At 39.9% G+C, this 21,396-nt stretch overlaps 1 protein-coding gene across 1 annotated transcript; it reads left to right on the forward strand.

Moving 5' to 3' along the window:
- The first annotated feature begins 6,304 nt into the window (after nucleotides 1-6,304).
- Nucleotides 6,305-16,596, forward strand: AGY1 (Albino or Glassy Yellow 1). Its single transcript, XM_086240264.1, has 20 exons — nucleotides 6,305-6,892; nucleotides 7,186-7,258; nucleotides 7,565-7,771; nucleotides 8,203-8,305; nucleotides 8,411-8,591; nucleotides 8,714-8,932; nucleotides 9,169-9,282; nucleotides 9,369-9,482; nucleotides 9,688-9,855; nucleotides 10,088-10,263; nucleotides 13,615-13,681; nucleotides 13,800-13,946; nucleotides 14,023-14,118; nucleotides 14,202-14,270; nucleotides 14,449-14,550; nucleotides 14,630-14,881; nucleotides 14,993-15,060; nucleotides 15,399-15,516; nucleotides 15,908-16,147; nucleotides 16,265-16,596. The coding sequence occupies exons 1-20, from the start codon at nucleotides 6,482-6,484 to the stop codon at nucleotides 16,412-16,414; spliced, it is 3,075 nt and encodes a 1,024-aa protein (XP_086096390.1). The 5' UTR covers nucleotides 6,305-6,481; the 3' UTR covers nucleotides 16,415-16,596.
- Nucleotides 16,597-21,396: the final 4,800 nt, after the last annotated feature.

The following is a 21,396-nucleotide window of genomic DNA, read 5'->3' on the forward strand; positions in this document are numbered from 1 at the left end:
GCATAGCGCCCTCACTGTCACGAATGACCACCCCCAGCCCCCTGCGATCCGCCCCCTTCCCAGTTGCACCATCAGTGTTGATTTTTGCCCACTCCAAAGGCGGCGGCTCCCAGTGACCCCTAGGTGGAGTCGACACAGCTGGGAGGTTTTGGGGCATGTTCGCAGAGTCATATTCAGTAGCATAAGAAACTAGTCGATCAAATAAAATCTCAGCCCGTTCTTCAATCTGATTGAACACCCACTTATTTCTAGAATTCCATATTCCCCAACAGAGATAAGCAAACTGAGTTAACTCCCTTGTTGAGAGCACTGCTTGCGCAAATTCCAGAAGACTAATGAAACTTCCATCCATTCTCATCCCCACAGCATTACTAATAGTAGAGAGCGCCCACACCTGCTGTGCAATGGGGCATCCCCATATTCCATGTAGGACCGTTTCATAGGCGGAATGGCAGCGAGGGCAGTCAGGGGATTGAACCAAATGCCTTTTAAATAAACCCACTCCACATGGGAGCACTTCAAGGCAGCACCGCCATAAAAATAGCTTGATTTTACCCGGAATTTTAAGCTGCCAGATACCCTTCCAGAAGCGATGGAGTGATTGCATCTTAGAAGCTTGGCCATCCACGTTACTGGGGGTCTGACGATCGAGCCAATAACCACTGCGCACACTATATTTGCCATCTCTTGTATAATGCCAGAACAATCTATCTGGTTGCTGGAGCCTACCGAGAGGGAGGCTGATGATCGCTTCCACCTCTTGAGGCCAGAAATGCTGCTGAAGTAATGGGACATTCCAAAGCCCTCTGGGGGTGATAAGGTCTTTGACGCGAGTGTCAGGGGGCAGGCTCATTGGGGATTGTGGCATAAAAGTGGTAGGGGTCGGCAGCCATGCATCACTGTATACACGAATGGAGGTGCCATCACCCACTCTCCATCGCAAGCCTTTGTGGAGCAGCGTACGTGCCCAGTGGAGAGATCGCCAAACAAGAGATGGCTGAGTGCCCAAACCGGCCGAGAGAATTGAGCCATTCGGATAATAGCGGCTTTTCATAACCCGGCCAACCAGAGAGTGAGGATTCAACAGTAAGCGCCAGCTCTGTTTTGCAAGTAAAGCCCGATTAAAGCTCCCAAATTCTCTGAAACCCAACCCACCTTCCCATTTCGGCTGGCATAGTTTGTCCCATCTAACCCAGTGGATACCCCGAGCCAAATTCTCTTTCCCCCACCAGAATCGGGCAATGAAGGAAGTGATAGTTTTTTGAACCCCTTTCGGCATGCGAAAAATACCCATATAATAAGTAGGAATCGCCTGTAGGACAGCCTGAATAAGGATAGTTTTTCCAGCCCGTGAGAGAAAGCGTTCTTTCCATCCTTGAACACGTTGCCAAACTCGATCTTGAACAGTTTTGAAGAGCTTCTTTTTTTCCCGTCCAGCCACAGTGGGTAGGCCTAAATATTTCTCATGACAGGCAACAATAGGTACATGTAGACATTGCGAGATAATCACCTTGATTAGATGAGAAGTATTCGAACTGAAACACACAGCAGATTTGTCGTAATTGACTTTTTGACCCGAAGCCTCTTCGTAAGCCCGGAGAACATCCCTAACTGCCAGGCCGGCATTGACAGTAGCCTCCAGAAAAAGGATACTATCATCTGCGTAGAAGAGGTGAGATATGGAGGGTGCACGTGCAGCTACCCGGACACCGAGAATTCTTCCATTGAGTTCGGCATGATGAAGTGCCAAGCTTAGGCTTTCCCCACAGAAGAGAAAAAGATAGGGCGAGAGTGGGCATCCCTGTCTCAGGCCCCTTTTCGGGGTAATAAAACCCAATGGGTTGCCACGCCAAAGGACAGAGAAGGACACCGTTGAAAGACAATCCATTACCCGATTAATCCATAGTTCATGAAAACCCAGCTTCCGCAAAATGGCCTCAAGAAAGTTCCATTCCACCCTGTCATATGCTTTTGCCATGTCAAGTTTAATGGCCATTTTAGGAGTATCATTCGCCCTTGTGTGCTTTATGGTGTGGGTGGTTTCAAAAGCAGCGATTACATTGTCCAAAATCTGTCTACCCGGAACAAAAGCACTTTGGTTCTCATATATAACATGGGGTAGCAATACTTTGAGTCTGTTTGCAAGTGTCTTCGCTACCAGCTTGTATAAAACCGTGCAGAGGCTGATGGGCCGGAACTCTGTGACCCGCTTTGGCTCGTCGAGCTTAGGAATTAAAGCGATCAGCGTGTGATTGACATCCCTGACACTCGCTTCACCATTAAGAATACGCAGGCAGAAAGTGGAAACCTCATCGCCAACAATATGCCAATAACGTTGGTAGAAGAGAGCTGGCATTCCGTCGGTCCCAGGTGCCTTAGTGGGGTACATTTGCTTGAGGGCCGTTTCGATGTCAACCTTTGTATAAGGGTGTATAAGCTGCGAGTTCATTTCAACAGTTATTTTGGGTTCAATCAACCCCAGAAAGCGCTCCATATCGATGCCACCTGTGGAAGCAAATAAATTAGAGAAATAATCACAGAACATAGTACCGATCACATCCGGATTGGTGACCCAAATATTTTGGTCGTTCAGCAGGCCAGTTACTGAGTTCCTTTTCCCCCGTGCCCGGGCCTGTGCATGGAAATATTTAGTATTTCTATCACCCTCTGTCAGCCAGGTTATTCGCGATCGCTGTCTCCAGTAAGTTTCCTCCCCCGAAATCAGAGTATCAAGTTGTTTTTCTGCTCTCATTTGTGCTTGAAGAGAGCCCTCATGCAACGGCTGAGCCTTGATATGCCTCAACTCATTTCGAACTCGGTTGATAGCCTTCCTTCGAGCCCCATAGAACTGAGCGCTCCAAGTAGATAGCCGCCCAGCACACTGTTTGAGTCCATCTTGCACCGACTGCTCCTGCCGAGCAGCCCCACCCCAAGTGTCTGCGATGATTTCTTCACATTCAGCCTCCTTACACCACATCTGTTCGAAGTGGAAGCGGCGAGGACGTCTGCCAGGGATGATCGGTGTGTTACATGTCAAAATCTCGGTTAAAATGGGGATATGATCAGACCCTGTGGCCTCCAAATGGTGTGTGCAGATATGACTGAAATGGGCCTTCATAGTGGCGTTAACTAGACAGCGGTCCAAACGTTCTCGTACATAGACCATCCCATTCCTAACACATTGCCAAGTGAACTGATTTCCAACATGCCGGGTAGATTCAAGCCCACAATCCAACAATACCTCTTGGAAACCTCTCATTTGCCCCTCCGCTCTCTCAAGCCCGCCCTCTTTCTCCTGGGCAACCAGAATCTCGTTGAAATCCCCCATTACGACCCATGGTCCTCTCCTCATATTACATAGCCGTCGTAAAAGTTCCCATGAGTGGCGCCGTTGTCCGATCATAGGGTTGCCATAGAATCCAGTAAATCTGAAGCTGTAGAGGGTGGGTGTCTCAATCATCATGTCAATATGCCCCTCCGAATAATTAAGGAGTCGGAGATCCCATCCCTGTGACCATAGAAGAATGAGGCCTCCGCCGAGACCACGTCTACCTACCCGGATGCTTCCTTTCATTCCCAATTTTACGTGTAAATTCTCCATTTGATACTCTGTCATCCGTGTCTCCATCAAGAAGACCACGTCCGGCCTTGTCTCCCTTAAAAGATTTTTAAGGGAGTCGAATGTTCGGGGTTGCCGGAGTCCCCGAACATTCCAGCTTAGGAGCTTCATTGTTCGTGGTGGGTCGGAGAGTCCGAACCCACCACTTGAGCCAGAGCGGCTGTATTGTTTTCAGTCACTGCAGTCTTGCCTTTCTTAGCTACTTCCATTTCAGGTAGTGCTCTTCCTTCTGCCTTACGTTTTCTGGTCATGATCGTGTTTCCTACAATTTCCCCCCCATTGGAGGGAGGCCTGCTCGATTTGGAGGTGGGTTTGTCTGGTTTCTTCGCCCACACTTTGCTCTTAGACAGCCCGGGAGCACTTGCTTGAGTCGATGGCGTAGCCGTAGGATGTAGAACCTGTTTTAACACACTACTTAAATCCGTGATAACTCCCCCTGGAGGTGTAATTGTTTTTGGGATGAGGCCATCATCCTCCCCCTCCACTGTCGTTCTCAAGGTTGCCTGGCTCTCTTCTTGGAAGCGTTTCTCCTTTTCTTTTTTCCCCTCCACTACCTTTGGGCGTCTCGGCTGTGCATCCTCTGTCCTTTCTTTCTGGATTTTCTCTGCTGAATTCCCTTCGAAAGTGTTGGGAGGGGACATGGTGTTAGTGACATCTCCTAGAACTTGCTTGAGATTGTTGAAAATACTTCTAACATGAATTTGTTTATCAGTGTTCTCGGCAGCAGCCCTTTCCCTCACATCATTCTCCTTTCCTTGTCTAGAGTCCTTGTCTGTATTAGGTGACCCAGAAACATGGCCCCCCAGAGTATGTTTCCCGGTTCGATTACCCCCCTTTGAAGTCATGTCGCCCCCTCTTGCTATTTTACTCCGCATCTCTCGCTCCACCACCTCTTCTACTATAGTATTCACTGCGACTTCATGCTGTCCTTCCTCAGTACTCGCAGCAGGGGAGAATTTTCCAGGTTCCCCCCGCGCTACCAGCCAGGCCCCCCATTGGTGCAGAGGTTTTTGCTTCTGCTCATTAGGAATGAAAGCACAGTGTTTGGAGTTATGTCCAATTCGTCCACATTCAAAACAAAAGTGTGGGAGCCGCTCGTATCGGAACTCTGCAGTGATCATAACGCCCTCATCAATCAACAACTTCTTGACTCGAGGCAGGGGGCGTGTAACATCGATGCGTACCCGGATTCGCAGAAAACGCCCCATCAAATGTGACTCATATCCACCTGCGCCTTCTAAGAATTGTCCAATCCCGTCCCCAATAATCTTCCCAGTTTCCTCAGACATGTAATCGAAAGGTAAGTTATGGCATTGCACCCAGAAATCAGCAAACTTCAATTTCATCTGTGATGGGGCAATCCTGCCATTTGGTTCCTCCAACAGCACCAAGGCCTTGTCGAAAGTCCAGGGAGCATGGCGGATGACCTGAGCCTTGTCCTCCGAGAAAGCAAAGATGAATAAAAAGAGATTAGGTCCAAGGTCTTTCACAGTGATCGTTCCCATCGCATCCCATAGCTTCACCATGGTTTGTTTAAAAGCTGTGCGATGAAAGGATTTCGCGGTGAGGACATGCCCCACTAAGCTGCGTTGCAGAACCTCTGAGTTAACCGTCGAAGTTGGTCTGGCTATCGGAATCGCGTCGACTTCCTCCTCCGTTAACGTCAAGGTCTTTGAAAAACTCGTCTCTATCTCCTCCATCTTCTGGCCACTGCACCAGGCAGGCAGACTCAAGAGGGAAGAGGAGAGGGAGGCACAACCTCAACAGTGACGTCGAGATGAAGGAACCCAAAACCCTAGCCGCCTGCAATTGCAAGCGTTAGAGTCACGGTTTGAAAAAACTCTCGCTTAGAGGGGGAGAGTTCCCTTGCCCTATTCTAATTGTTAAACCTATTTGTTGCCATTGGAAAAAAAATTAAAAAGAGAAAGAAATTAAAAGGTTTAGGATTGATTGGGGTTTGGGGCCTTTGGACAATTGTAAAGAAAAAAATAGTTTGGAGTTTTATTTGGCCGTTTTGGAGTTTCGTTTAGTTGTTTTTAAACCATAAACTAGTAAACTAGTAAACTATAATATATTTCTATATAAAAAATAATTTAAAATATCCTAAAAGGCCTAAATCCTAATATTATATACCATATCCTAAACAATATAGAATATAGATTATAAAATATATAGGGTTTAGTATACAGATTATAGAGTATAAATAATATACTAATGTTATTTAACAGTATTTGTCTTCAGCGTGTATTATATTCATCTTATATCACATAAAACCTACTATATAATTTGGTTTTTTCAATATTTTTTATCAATTTAGTAGATAATATATTAAATAAACATATGGTAAAGTTTCATTCAAAATTTTCGTATTTTGATAGTAATTTTCATCATTTCCTTCTAATTTTTGTCGAAATTTAAAAATCTTCGAAATTTCCGTCAAATTTTCATCGAAATTTCCTCGAAAGCCAAAATTTTATTCCTTGGTTAATGCCCGCTCCTAATTTAAGGTACAAAATTTGAGGTCCAAATCTTTTAAAAATTTTTTTGCCAACAATTTTAGTGAGAAGTTTTTAGCATTTGGTCGTGTGTCAATGTTTTTATGGTTAATAAAAAATAAAATAACTTCGGAGGGGCCCTTATTCTTTTTCCCGGGGAATTTTGTTTCCTTTATCGGGTTTGCGGTATGCCCCGTCAGTCTCATCTTATCCCAACTCGTTTCAGACTCGAGAGCAATCTCTGGATCCTGGGCTTTACTTCAAACCAAAGACAGACTGAGCATGAAATCCTTTATCTCCAAGATAATTAAGCTGTTGTAAATAGCAGACTGAAATTTGAATCTCTGAATTTAGCATAGCCGGAACAATGGCGGTGGCACCACTGTGTGAGTCTCCTCTGGTGAAGCATCCTCATCATCTTTGTGTTTCACTATCACCTCTGTGTTCCAAGTTTCCCCACACCCTCAACCCCAAAAACTGCCAGTTGGGTACCTCTTTTTTCGGCGGAAAAACCTTCCAAATGCCAGAAACATCAAGAATTGCAACTCGCAAAATCCGGCGAATGCAAGCAGTGGCTTCGTTGGGGGGTTTGTTAGGTGGCATCTTCAAAGGGACTGACACTGGTGAGTCCACCAGGCAACAGTATGCTCCCACTGTGTCTGTCATCAATGGCTTGGAAGCTCAGATGTCTGCGCTCTCGGATTCGGAGCTTAGGGAAAAGACAAGTCTATTTAAAGAACGTGCCAAGCAGGGCGAGTCTTTGGATTCTCTTTTACCAGTGAGTATTTTCTTTCTTTGGTTCTGTACATTTGTTGCTCAATCTATTATATTTTATTCTATTCTCACTTTTTGGTGTTCTCTTATTGAAAATAAGACATGGGTTATGTATTTGGGAATTGGGTATGCTACTGAGTTGTTGGATAACATATATAATACTGAAATCATAGTTCTTTGACTGAACCAATTCCTCTAAGGAGTAAATGTGGCTTCCATATTTGTTGTTCATTTTATATTTGAAGTGCTTTATTTGCTTTGAGTATACTTATAACCAAAGAAGCACTACCGTTCCAGGAAGCATTTGCGGTTGTAAGAGAGGCTTCGAAGAGGGTTTTAGGCCTTCGTCCCTTTGATGTCCAACTCATAGGTAGATATTCTTCAATTCTCTACGTACTATTACTATCCCTATCTTGCTCAATGCTTCCTGTCTACATATATTATTCTTATTGGTGAGAAATTTGTCAAGTTGTGTTACCATACTATCAAGCAACATTTAATCACGCTTCTGTTATTATATGTATGAGATTTCATTCTTTCTACTATTGCTGTGGTGGACACTTCATCAATTGGTGTTTGGTTGAGACACTCAAAAAGGAAGAACACCTTTGTTTACATCACCCATAATATTTATACTATGCCTTTAGTTATTGGATTTTACTTTTTGATCATTTAGGTGGCATGGTTCTTCATAAGGGGGAAATAGCTGAAATGCGGACTGGAGAAGGAAAGACCCTTGTTGCTATCTTACCAGCTTATTTGAATGCATTAACTGGAAAGGGAGTTCATGTCGTTACTGTCAATGATTATCTGGCCCGACGTGATTGTGAGTGGGTTGGCCAAGTTCCGCGTTTCCTTGGATTGAAGGTTGGCCTAATCCAACGTATGTCTCGTTCTTGTATATTTGTATTACCCTGCTTTCTGTTTCCTTTAATATCCATTTCTATTGATTGTATCTGGATGGATCAAGAATCAAGACTAACTCCTAGCAACTTGAAGATTGATCATTTCAATGCTTCTGCCTTCGTGCAATTACTAAGTGCTGCATGCCTTCATTTTTCCTGCAATTTGAAAATCTATTCATTCCCAGTCTACTTTATTTTATTATTTTGGCGCTTAATATTTCAATAAGATAATTTAAAATATCATTTAAAGCCTAGTTCTTGCTAATTTATTGTTTGTTTGTTAGTCTGTTGATTTTTTTTTCCAGTGGCAATGATGATTTAAATTCTCTAGATAATGTTTCTACATATTGGCTTGTTTGTTGATTAAGATTGTGACAGTAATCTAATGACTGGATGCTTCTGTGGGCAGAGAATATGACAAGTGAACAAAGAAGGGAGAATTACTTATGTGATATCACATATGTTACCAACAGTGAACTTGGTTTTGATTACTTGAGAGATAATCTGGCCACGGAAAGTAATTCTTGCTATGTTATTTTTTTGCTAAAAATTTCAATCCATTTAAGAGGTTGCTTAACTAATATTATTCTAGCTGAATGTATTTCTTGGCATATACAGAGTGTTGAGGAGCTTGTCTTGAGGAATTTTAATTACTGTATAATTGATGAGGTTGATTCCATCCTTATCGATGAAGCAAGAACACCTCTCATTATTTCTGGACCTGCAGAAAAACCTAGTGACCGGTATTATAAAGCTGCAAAGATGGCTGCAGTCTTTGAACGAGAAATACATTATACTGTAAGGCTTCCATATATTCTTAACTGACAGAAGTTTCTCTATTTTAAGGGATCATAAATCCCAGGAGCCATGAATGAAAATCAGAACTACTAATTATATACGTACCAAGGTTTTTGTTGCAGGTGGATGAAAAGCAGAAAACAGTTCTGCTTACAGAACAGGGTTATGAAGATGCTGAAGAGATTCTGGGTGTAAAAGATTTATATGATCCCCGAGAACAGTGGGCATCTTATGTTCTGAATGCAATAAAAGCGAAAGAACTCTTTCTTAGAGATGTAAACTATATCATTCGTGGAAAGGAGGTTCTTATTGTTGATGAGTTTACTGGTCGAGTTATGCAGGTGATTATATTTATCAATAGTTGTATTCTTTATTGAGTGCATTAGTTTCTTTCTCCACAGAACAGAAAACATTTTTCATGTAAAGTTATCTCATCGATGCAATTTGCATTATATAGGCTTCCTTATGGCATTGTCATAGCCTATAACATAAATTTGTGGGTGCAAAGATTAGGGGAAAGGGGAATTAGATTTGTTATTCTCTCACGGGATTTTAGTGGCTTATTTATGAAATTTAGGGGAGGCGGTGGAGTGATGGACTTCACCAAGCAGTTGAAGCAAAAGAAGCTCTGCCTGTCCAAAATGAAACTGTAACACTGGCTTCAATTAGTTACCAAAACTTCTTTCTCCAGGTTCGAGCATTCTATTTTTCATCTCGATAAGTGTGGCATCTCTGGAAATTTACTCTTCAAAATATTTATTCATGTATCTATTACAGTTTCCGAAACTTTGTGGAATGACTGGCACTGCAGCAACTGAAAGCACAGAATTTGAAAGCATATACAAGCTTAAAGTCAAAATTGTGCCCACAAACAAGCCTATGATTAGAAAGGTAGGTTATGCTGTTTTGGCTTGAAATTATAGAAAATATATACTACTAATGTTTCTTATTTCGTATCTCATAAATATGAATATAAGTGGTGCATGTCCTATAAAAGAAATAAGGAGATTTGCATAAGAGATTTCTATAATGCCTTCCAAATTCACTAAAATTATTCAATGCAAGTTTCTTATTATCTCTTTACTTTCCTTCCCAGGATGAGTCTGATGTAGTTTTCAGGGCAACTACGGGAAAATGGCGGGCAGTTGTAGTAGAGATTTCTAGAATGCACAAGACTGGTCGCCCTGTACTTGTTGGCACAACTAGTGTTGAGCAGAGTGACTCATTGTCCGAGCAGTTGCAAGAAGTTGGAATTCCCCATGAGGTGTGGTGTCCTTTGTCTTAATAGTTTAAGTTGATTACTTGGAAATTTGGTACATGGAATTTAATTATTTAATGAACAACTAAGTGTGAATTTAAGTCTTTTACTTGTGCTTGTATCTCTAAAATTTTGATAATTTTTTTAAAATAGTAGACTATTTTTTGGGTAATTAAAAAACTGTAGAACATTATGTGTTCTTTGTGAGAGGACATTTATAAATTATATTTTATGGAAGGTTCTCAACGCAAAACCAGAGAATGTGGAGAGGGAAGCAGAAATTGTAGCACAAAGTGGTCGTCTAGGGGCAGTCACCATTGCAACCAATATGGCAGGTCGAGGAACAGACATAATCCTTGGTGGGAATGCTGAATTTATGGCAAGGTTGAAGCTGCGTGAGATGCTTATGCCAAGGTATCATCTGAGCTTCATATTAGTTGGTTTGTCTGTAAATGGTTACACTTTAGATATCTAGTCTGGACTCCTAGTGCCTAACATGTTGGAATCCCGGACTTGATGTTTACCAGCCATCATTACCACCTAGAAGCTTGTTAGGAATTATGGTATGTTATGATACTACTTAAGGAATCTTAAGATGGATAAAATAATCTAGAGGGGGTGAATACGCTATCTCAAAATCTTTTTGCTCATATTTTCTTAACCACAAAGTAAATTGTAAAAATATAAAGTTACCAATCAATAAATAATCAATGCAGCAATTAATCAAATGTGGAAGTAATGGTGAATACGTTATCTCAGAATCTTTTTGCTCACATTTACTTAACCACAAAGTAAATTGTAAAAATATAAATTTACCAATCAATAAATAATCAATGCAGCAAGTTAATCAAATGTGGAAGTGATGGAGTTGACTGTCTTAATAAACCCAAGTTTCTAACTTCCTATAAAGTATATATATTCTTGGTTTATTTAATCTAATCAATCAAGTAATGAAGCACACAAGTGAACACAGGGTTTTTACATTTAAAACATAACCAGAAAAAATGACTAGACCAAACCAAGATGCAATAGGATAAAGTTAGTATAACCAAAGATGAAAATGACAGCGTCAGTTGAAATATCGGTAGTCTGGATGTAGGGAAATATGGATATCGGTGGAAATATTGGCATAAATTGATAGAAATGACAGAAGTTTGCATGAAAACATTAAATTGTGGATGAAAACTTAAGAAATGGTAAACTAGTTAGTAACGCATCAATTATGCTAATAAACTTCTTAAAAATAGTGCATAAATGACAACTGTTATGATATGGATGAATACAGTGTGCACAGATCACAAGTTTGATCTTGAAATTTCAATACTAAGTAAAAAAACAGATTTAATTTATTGATATTTTTTTTTTTCTAAATCTTTGACAGCATTTTATATATCAAAAATCTAAGTCACACTAATTAACACTTAATATTATTAATTTCACATTAATTACAAACTTAGTTTACAATTGGCAACAATGGAAAACATAGAATCAAATTATCATAATGTGAATCTACACTAGTATAACTAATTTAAATCTAAGTTACATTAAATAACAGTTAATAAAACTGATTTAATATTAATTTCAAACTTATCTTACACTTCTCAAAATTTTGTTTGAACTTTATTTGAAGAACTCACACTTAGATTTCGGTTTACATTTTACTTAAATAGCTCATATTTTATTAAGCTCAATCTACACACTTCGAGGAGCCGACATCTTACTTAAATAATCCATCTACTCTTTGCACCATGTCGGGTTTAGAAAATAATGTGTAAAATATTGAAAGGGTAATGCATTTTTTTTTTTTGAGAAGAAACACCATTTATTGAAATAATTAAAATCTACAAAGATATGTTTTTTTTTTTGTTCTTATTTTCTATTCCCAGCTGCTTTTTAGCTGAAGTCTTAAAATAATATCGACCTGACATTCCACCAAAATTCTGTGGAAATATTGAAAAATCTCGAGGAATTAAGGCAAAAAGCCTAGTTTTCATTGACACGATAAAATGCTGAAATTTTGACGAAATATTGTCAAAATTTTGGTGATAGGATGGAAAGGTTGTGTACAGTGGTGCGAAATATTGGCCAATGTTTTAATGACTAAGTTTAACAGGCAAAGGGGATGAGACTTGGACTTAGAAACTAACTCGAATCTACAAAAAAATTTCAGTTTCCATTCAATTGTAAATGCTTACTCTTTTCTGTTTTCACGTCACTAAAGCGCTTGTCTTTTCACAAAGAAAACTCAGGCTTTATTCACAAGTTTTCATTCACTCTTTTCTTCGTCCCTAAGCAAAGCTCCACCACATGTAACTTAGAAGTAGGCATAAGATCTTGTATTTTATGGTAACGCCAGACTCTCTTAAAGTTGGGATATCCGTATGAATTGTCTATAGGGACTTCTCAAGGTGAAGTAGTCTCAAACGCATGTAGCCTATATGTTATGAGTGAAACAACATGGTCTATGAACTTTAGAACTTAATGTAAAGCATTCAATTTGGTATGTGAAATCAAAGGTTTATGCAACAAGGTAAAACATGGAGTCACAAGAGCATAAACCCTCCAAACTTCAAGTACCTCGTTCGAGCAAGCTTCACACAATACTATAATGCCCATTGCCCAGAAACACTATGGAATGCACAACAATTATCCCTACACTTATACCTTATCAATAATTCACCTTTTTTTACTTTGAAATATTCAAGTAAATGACTTTTCATTGTCCTTATTTTTACATTATAACCCTTTACTGAAAGTTTACAATTAGTTAATAAAATAACCTTATATTTGCATTCATTAAAATATCTACAAAATAAAAATCCAAGTTCATTCAAAAAATTTTGGTTTTTTTTTTTTTTTTTAATTATAAAATCTGCTTTTCACCAACCCATCAAAACTTTCACTCACTTTCCAAAATTGTTTGGGTTGATTTTACACAAAACTCTGATTAAAGTCAGAAAAGCCAATTACTGGGACTTTAGCTTTTAAAAATTCAAGTAAAATTAAATATTATTCCGAATATTTGATATTGACCATTTTGCCCCTAACCAGACTTTGATTTTCAACTCCTTAAATAATGTCAAACAAATGAATGCATGCGATGACTTAGACAGATCCAACTCCACAGATAATGAAAGAAATAGATGCATGCAATGCAAGATCTAACCACAGATAATGAGACATATGAGTTATTAAGTCAACTTACCATTCCTAGCTGTGAGAGTTGAGACATATGCATCATGGAATGAATTCGACCACAACCAATGCTTATGGAAATCTTCAACATAGCTTTTAAGAAGAACGATCAAAAGTATGCGGAACTCAACACAACATTACAACTCTGTGTTTTGGACAGTAAGAAAAGCAAACAACTCACTTACAATAAGCCCTTGGAGTCAGCCCAAAAGGGTGGGGAAATAGGTTAGGATTAGAATACGTTAAGGGTTCGATCCCTTCCAATATATATATATATATATATATATATATATAAAGTCACTTAAAAGTTTTGTTGAAGCATGTTGAGTCCACTGGTATAATGCTGGAGGAGTTTATATTATGTGTCAAGGTTAATTTCCATATTATTACTTCTATAATTCTATTCTACAGTAGAGAAAGAGAATAGCTTGCATTAAGAGAAGAAATTTATTTGAGTGGGGCCTGGAATTCTGGATTTAAGAATGTTTGACTTTTAAACATTCTGCAGGTTTTCTTAAAAGTTACTTAAGTTAAAACATGCATTTCATTTTTCTTATAATTTTCATGCAGAGTTGTTAAACTAACTGAAGGCGGTTATGTGTCAGTGAAAAAACTTCCCCCAAAGAAAACATGGAAGGTGTGCTTTTGTTTTTGGTCTTGATATGTAATTGGATTTTACTTTCGGTGCAAAAATGTAGATGGACTTGCATTTTTCAATGGTTTTATTATCTTGAAACTCAGAATGATTTTTCCAGGTTAATGAAAAGCTATTTCCATGCAAACTGTCCAATGAGAAAGCCAAATTGGCCGAGGAAGCTGTAAATTTAGCTGTTGAAACATGGGGTCAGAGATCATTAACTGAGCTTGAAGCAGAGGAGCGTCTATCTTATTCTTGTGAAAAGGTGAACAACTTTGAAGCTTATCTGAACTTTTCTTCTTACATTGCTGAATGGAGATTATTAAATCTTTATTTGTTAGGGTCCTGCTTTGGATCAAGTCATAGCCAAACTGCGGAGTGCCTTTCTAGAAATTGTTAAAGAATATAAGGTCTACACAGAGGAAGAAAGGAAGAAGGTTAGTTTATTCCATGAAGTAAATTTTCCTTAACTTTCAGTGTTAGTGTCGATTATATTTTTTACATTTTCACATCCCTGCAGGTTGTGTCTGCTGGTGGGCTTCATGTGGTTGGAACCGAACGCCATGAATCTCGCCGAGTAGATAATCAGGTTTAAGTCTTGGAAAGATTCATTATACTGTCTTCAATTAACTCGGGCTGTTCTCCTGCCTTGGTTTTTTTTTTTTCGGTGAAAAAAAAGAATTTCCTTCTTTTCTCAACATACTCTGAGAGATTTCCTTCCAAAGAGCATGTCTTGAAATTGATTTTTGCAACTTGTATTTATATAGCTGCGTGGCCGAACTGGACGGCAGGGGGATCCTGGAAGTTCACGCTTCTTCTTAAGTCTTGAAGATAACATCTTTCGTATATTTGGTGGAGATCGTATTCAGGTTTAAACTTTGGTTGTGGGTGTCTAATTGCTAATGCTGCTGTAGGCCTGCTAAAAACCCTTGGTATTCCAACTTGCAGGGTTTAATGAGAGCTTTTAGAGTTGAGGACCTACCAATTGAATCCAAGATGCTGACCAAAGCACTAGATGAAGCTCAACGGAAAGTGGAAAATTACTTTTTTGATATCCGAAAGCAATTATTTGAGTTTGATGAAGTCTTAAACAGCCAAAGAGACCGTGTCTATACAGAAAGAAGGCGAGCCCTTGAAGCTGACAATCTCCAATCACTTATAATTGAATATGCTGAACTAACAATGGATGATATCTTAGAGGTATATGTTAAGTAATTTTCTTTCTGATATATTTTTCCCAACAGATGTCTTGCATAATCAATTTGTATCTGATTCTTGGGTTCTGTGAAATCATAATTTTATGATGAATAGGCAAATATTGGTTCAGATGCTTCAAAAGAAAGCTGGGATCTTGATAAGCTTATCAAGAAACTTCAACAGTAAGTTGCATCTTTCACTCTAAGTGCTTGTGTAAAAACTTAAAAAATAAAAAATAAATTTGTGAGATGATGGTGCATCTTGTCTTTCTTATCTTAACATGCAATTACAGGATGCTGTCTTAGAAATGCCATTAATTTATAGGTATATTTTGACACAAAACATAAATTAACTATTTAAATTGTTGCAACTGTCAGATTTTTTGAGTTCTCTGTGTAGGAATGATCTTTTGATGTCGATTCTACCTTCATGGTGAAGGTTGCTTTGATGCTTGTAAAATTTATGTCAATTCTATGGTGGATCTCCTTGTTTGATGACAAACATATTGCTTTGGCTTTAGATACTGCTATCTATTGAATGATTTGACGCTGGATTTGCTGAGGAGCAAGTGTTCAAGTTATGAAGATTTGCAGGACTACCTTCATCTTCGTGGTCGTGAAGCATATTTGCAGAAAAGGGTCAGTATAATAAGTTTTCATAAGAAGAGATTTCTTGATGTCAGCCCATTTGAAGTGATTTTTCATTATAATTAGAGGGGAAGGTTCTGCTAATAATGATTACAGTTCTGCTGAAGTGTGTGAGCCATGAATGAACATTCTGAAAATATTTCTAAATGTTCTGTGTGTAACACTGCACTAAGATAATCACCAACATGCTGTTGAGAACTGTGAGTAGCTTTTTGAGGAGTTAATGCCATGACCTTTTCTGACTGAATTTGAACTGCTGTCTTTTGCTATTACTGATATTTGGTTAGCCAAGTACGCTTGAAAAATGTCCAGGAAGTCATAATTCTGCTTATTAATAGTCTGAATGGTTTTGATTCCCAATATTTTTGAACCTTTGTATCAGGAAATTATCGAGAACCAAGCACCAGGCTTGATGAAAGATGCTGAAAGGTTCTTAGTTTTGAACAATATTGATCGATTGTGGAAGGAGCACTTACAATCACTAAAGTTCGTTCAGCAAGCTGTAGGTTTACGTGGATACGCACAACGGGATCCACTTATTGAATATAAGCTTGAAGGCTACAACCTTTTCTTAGAGATGATGGCACAAATAAGAAGAAATGTTATATATTCCATATACCAGGTGTGTATTAGATCAGATTTGCAAATTAATGCTTCAATTTTTTCATCAGAAACATGTGGGTTAAATATACCAAGCTTTTTATTTCCGGATTTGTTTTTGGCGTTTATTCTTTTGCAGTTTCAACCGGTGATGGTAAAGAAGGATCAGGACCAAATAGAGAATAAGAATTCAGGAAAACTTGTCACAAATGGTAGGGGTAATAATAACCCTGATGCAGTTAGTGCTGTTGAGCCTTCAGCGGCCGCCAGCCCCCAATCCAGTGCATAAAACCTACACCAGTCATTCCTGCAGAAGTTCAACAGGAGGAGGCCAGAAATAGAAGCTTCATTCCATTCTGTTAATTGGTATATATCACTATGTACTTTGTTGTATAGTAAAATTTTGGAGTGAACAGAAACACTAAACAGTTATTGTTTTATTATTTTTCGATAAAGGGTCCTATGATCCTATTTACTGTATTATAGAAAATTAGACTATTGTTGTAAAATATGTAGAGATTAAGGTTTGTGGAAAAGAGGAGGCAGAGAGAATATATCAGTCGTCAACTTATTCATCTTATAAATATCCTTATATAAAGGTAGGGTTTACTAGGTTTAGAATATTTACTAGTATGTCCTTACAACTAATTACAGAAATAGCTACATATAACAATATATTTACAACACTCCCCCTTGGATATTCCATGTCATTAGTGTTGTCTCTGCTATGCGCTTCTAAGTTGCCTCATTAAAACCTTGCCAAGTAATAAAAACCCTGTGGGAACAAAAATAACCCTGGTCGAAGGAAAAAGAGTGCAACGCGCGTGAGTGTGGAGTAGTCGCATCAGGACCTCGAAAGTAGGTGAAGTCATATCTTCTGGATCATAAGTAGATAGTATGTCTATGGGAGCGGGGTGCATTAGAGTTGCTACACCAAAACCTTGCCCGGTAAACCTAATGGGAAAAACCCGTGGTCGAAGGGAAAAGATGAGCAAATGCATATATATCAGATCAACACATCTTTAGGATGTAGTATGAGTAGGGTGACCATGCCAAGATGTGCCTCATTAAAACCTTGCCAGGTAACAAAACTCAGTGGGACAAAATAATCTTGGACGAAGGACAAAAGAGTACACGATGGTCAAGTGAGTATGCTTCGGGATACTCCCCCTGATGTCGACTCCCCCTGAAGACTACATACTAGGTAAATCAACCAATCTACGCAAACCAATACCTCGAACATGCATCAAGAACGTAGACTTTGGTAGTGACTTGGTGAAGAGGTCTGCATGGTTGTCTTGAGATCAGATCTGCTTGACTTCAATCATCTGATGCTCATGTTGCTGTTGATTGAAGAAGAACTTCGGTACAATATGCTTGTTGTTGTCTCCTTTGATGAAATCTGTCTTCATCTGCTGGATGCAAGCGGCATTATCCTCATAGATAATCGTTGGTTCATCAGTGGTGGAATTCAGCCCACACGTAGTTCGAACATGCTTGGAAACTGCTCTTAGCCATATACATTCACGAACTGCTTCGTGAAGGGCTAGAATCTCAGGATGATTCGAAGAGGTAGCAACAAGGGTCTGTTTCGTAGACCTCCAAGATATTGCTGTATTATCAATGGTAAAGACATAACCAGTTTGAGAACGCGCCTTATGCGGGTCTGATAGATACCCTGCGTCAGCATATCCAAAAGGCGGGCATCATTCCGAGGATCGAGGGGGTTCAATCCATTCCTTGATGCGTAGCTAGGGATAGAATAAGCCCATATCCGTCGTACCTCTAAAGTGGCGGAAAATGTTTTTTATGCCATTTCAGTGGCGGCGTGTTGGCGCAGAGCTATATCTAGCTAACAAGTTCACAGCGAATGAGATGTCCGGTCTAGTACATTGAGCCAAGTACAATAATGCGCCTATTGCACTTAGATATGGGACTTCTGGTGCCAATATCTCTTCGTTATCATCTGCGGGACGAAACGGATCCTTCTTAGGATTTAGACTACGGACGATCATGGGCGTGCTAGAAGGCTTCGCTTTATCCTCATTAAAGCACCTTAACATCTTCTGGATGTAATTCGATTGATGGACTGTAATTCCATCTGCACGGTGCTCGAGCTCCAGGCCGAGACAGAAATTTGTTCTCCCAAGATCTTTCATCTCGAATTCCAACTTCAGGTGTTTAGTTGTTTCCTTGATCTCTTCAGGAGTACCAATTGGATTCATGTCATCGACATAAACAACTACAATAGCAAAGCCGGAACTTGTTCTTAATAAACACGCAAGGGCATAGAACATTATTCACATATCCCATCCCGATCAAATACTCACTTAGACGGTTATACCACCTCCGTCCGGATTGTTTCAATCCATAAAGTGAACGCCTCAAACTAATAGAGAACGTGTTTCGTGGTCTGGAATTATTTGCATCGGGTGTATTAAGTCCTTCGGGAACTTTCATATATATCTCTGTATCAAGATTCCCATAGAGATAAGCAGTGACCACATCCATAAGCTGCATACTCAGTTTTTCGGAAACTACCAAACTGATTAGGTAGTGGAACGTTATGACGTCCATTACGGAGGAATACTCTTCCTCGTAATCAATCCCAGGGCGTTGAGAAAATCTTTGCGCCACTAGACGAGCCTTGTATCTCACAATCTCGTTTTTCTCATTACGCTTCCTTACAAATACCCATTTAAATTCTACAGGTTTAACATGGGGAAGGTGTAGGAACGACAGGCCCAAACACCTTTCTCTTTGTCAAGGAATCTAATTCGACCTGGATTGCTTCTTTCCATTTTGGCTAGTCGTCTCGACGTTGACATTCATCAACGGAGTGAGGTTCGATGTCATCGCTAGTTATGATTTCGGTAGCTACCGCGAATACAAATATATCATCGATGATAATCTCGTTTCGATTCCAGAGCTCACTTAAGCATGCATAATTTATAGATATCTCTATGTTCTCGGGAGTGGGTTCAAACGTTGGAGCGTCCCCTAACGCCGTCTCTTCTGGGACGGACCCATAATCCGGAACTATTTCGTGAGATGGATCGATTGAGATCGCGATGTCAAGGGGACTCGTTTGTGCCAAATGTATCCTCTTCCAGGGATAAGAGTTCATCGAACCTAGTGGTCAACCTCACTTCTGGGCAGGGACATATGACTGGTTAGCCACTATTGCTGTACCTCGTCCATCTGGGACGACACGTCCTCCTGGGACGACACGTCCTTCGGGGACGGATATCCTTGCAGGCACATTTGCAGCAGGTATATGTGATCTCGTCACTTTAGTTAAATCAGAGATTGCGTCTGGCATATTATGAGTTATACTCTGTAGATCTAGAATTCTCCGCACTTCACTATCACATTGTGCGGTTCGGGGATCGAGATAAGACATAGTGGGGACATTCCACGTCAATTCACGTCGTTCTTCAGGAACGGTGACGTTCTTATCTCCCCCTAACGGCGGGAAGACTGTCTCATCAAAGTGACAATCCGCAAATCTAGCGGTAAAGAGATCGCCTGTCAAGGGCTCTAAAAAGCGTATAATGGATGGGGATTCATAATCGACATATATGCCCATCGTTCGTTGAGGACCCATTTTGGTACGTTGTAGCGGCGCAACTGGCACGTAAATTGCATACCCAAATACGCGTAAGTACGAAACGTCAGGTTCATACCCAGTCACCAGCTGTAACGCGGAGTAAGGTTGGGTAGCAGTGGGCCTCAACCGGACCAACATGGCTGCATGCAAGATTGCATAGCCCCACGCAGAAATTGGAAGCTTGGTGCGTATAACCAAGGTTCATGCGATCATTTGTAATCTTTTAATGAACGCTTCTGCGAGACCATTCTGGGTGTGAACATGGGGAACTCGATGTTCAACATTAATCCCAAGGGACATGCAATTTACATCGAAAGTTTTCGATGTAAACTCTCCGGCATTATCAAATCTTCTGGACTTTATAGGATAATCCGTGTGGTGAGCCTTCTGGGCGAGAAGTTTAGCAAAAGCAGCGTTTCTTGTGGACAATAGTATAACATGTGATCACTTTGTCGATGCATCAACCAAAACCATAAAATATTTAAATGGTCCGCATGGTGGTTGGATAAGTCCACAAATATTCCCTTGTATCCTTTGCAGGAAAAGGATGGAGTCTTTACTAGTCTTTGCATATGATGGTCTAGTATTCAACTTTCTGAGTGAGCAAGTTTGACATAGTGTGTCACTAAACACAAGATCCTTATTAGTAAGGGGATGCCCGTGTGATGAATTGAGGATACGGCGCATCATACTTTGACCTAGGTATCCCAACCGGTCATGCCATAGAAAGAAACTGCTCAAATTGGTTAACTTCTGGTTAACTATGTGATTGGCCTCAATCGATCTAATGGTGGTCATATAAAGACCGCTCGATAGACATTTCAATTTCTCCAATGTACGCTTCTGGCCATACAAATTGGAGGTTATGCAAAGATATTCCACTCCATTTTCCTCAGTGGTTTCAACGTGATAACCGTTGGCTCGAATATCCTTATAACTCAACAACGTTCTTCTGGAACTTGGAGAATATAAGGCCTCATTAATGGTAATTCAGTACCATTGGACAACATAAAAATGAGCTTTGCCATGGCCCTCTATCAGGTTGGATTGGCCTGATATGGTTGTCACAGAGATATGAGTAAGCAATAAGTTTGAAAAATACTTCCGATCTTGAAGTATGGTATGCGTAGTAGCACTGTCTGCCAGACAACAAACTTCCCCACTAAACATGCTTATTCATAAATTTAATTCAATAGATCACATGTATGAAAATAACTTGATTGAATTAAATAATATTCGAGCATAACCAAATTTCCAAAACAAATAATCCAAATCATAAATCACCAAAATAATCTGAATAAGAAAAACATTATTCAGAAAATAAATATGACACAAGTGCTGATCATATCCATGTCATCGAGTTTTTAGTTCTCGAAGTGTCCAGATTCAGCCTGAAAATCAGTGATCTCTAAGGTGGTATCCATAGGAAATGATTCCTCAACGAGGTTGGTCTCTCGAGTTCCGCGACTGGCGTGATACTCATTTACAGCTTGCGCTGATGCACGGTAGGTGCGAGACCAGTGATCAGTTCCTCCACATCGGTAACAGAGATCATTCTGATTCTGATTCTTGTGGCGACGGGCCGGACCAGTGTTCCTCTCATTTCGAGTTCTTAGGGCCGAGGGACCGTGGTTCCTACCACGTGGGCCTTGGCCTCGGTC

This window comes from Dryas octopetala, chromosome 4, assembly GCF_963921425.1.
Source record: "Dryas octopetala chromosome 4, drDryOcto1.1, whole genome shotgun sequence".
Lineage (NCBI taxonomy): Eukaryota > Viridiplantae > Streptophyta > Magnoliopsida > Rosales > Rosaceae > Dryas > Dryas octopetala.

Bases quoted from the DNA above. Each gene is read 5' to 3' on its own strand.
- AGY1 (XM_086240264.1), top strand. From the start codon at position 6,482: ATGGCGGTGGCACCACTGTGTGAGTCTCCTCTGGTGAAGCATCCTCAT. The intron at 7,772-8,202 runs GTATGTCTCGTT...TTCTGTGGGCAG, and splicing joins GAAGGTTGGCCTAATCCAAC to AGAATATGACAAGTGAACAA. The intron at 9,856-10,087 runs GTGTGGTGTCCT...ATTTTATGGAAG, and splicing joins AAGTTGGAATTCCCCATGAG to GTTCTCAACGCAAAACCAGA.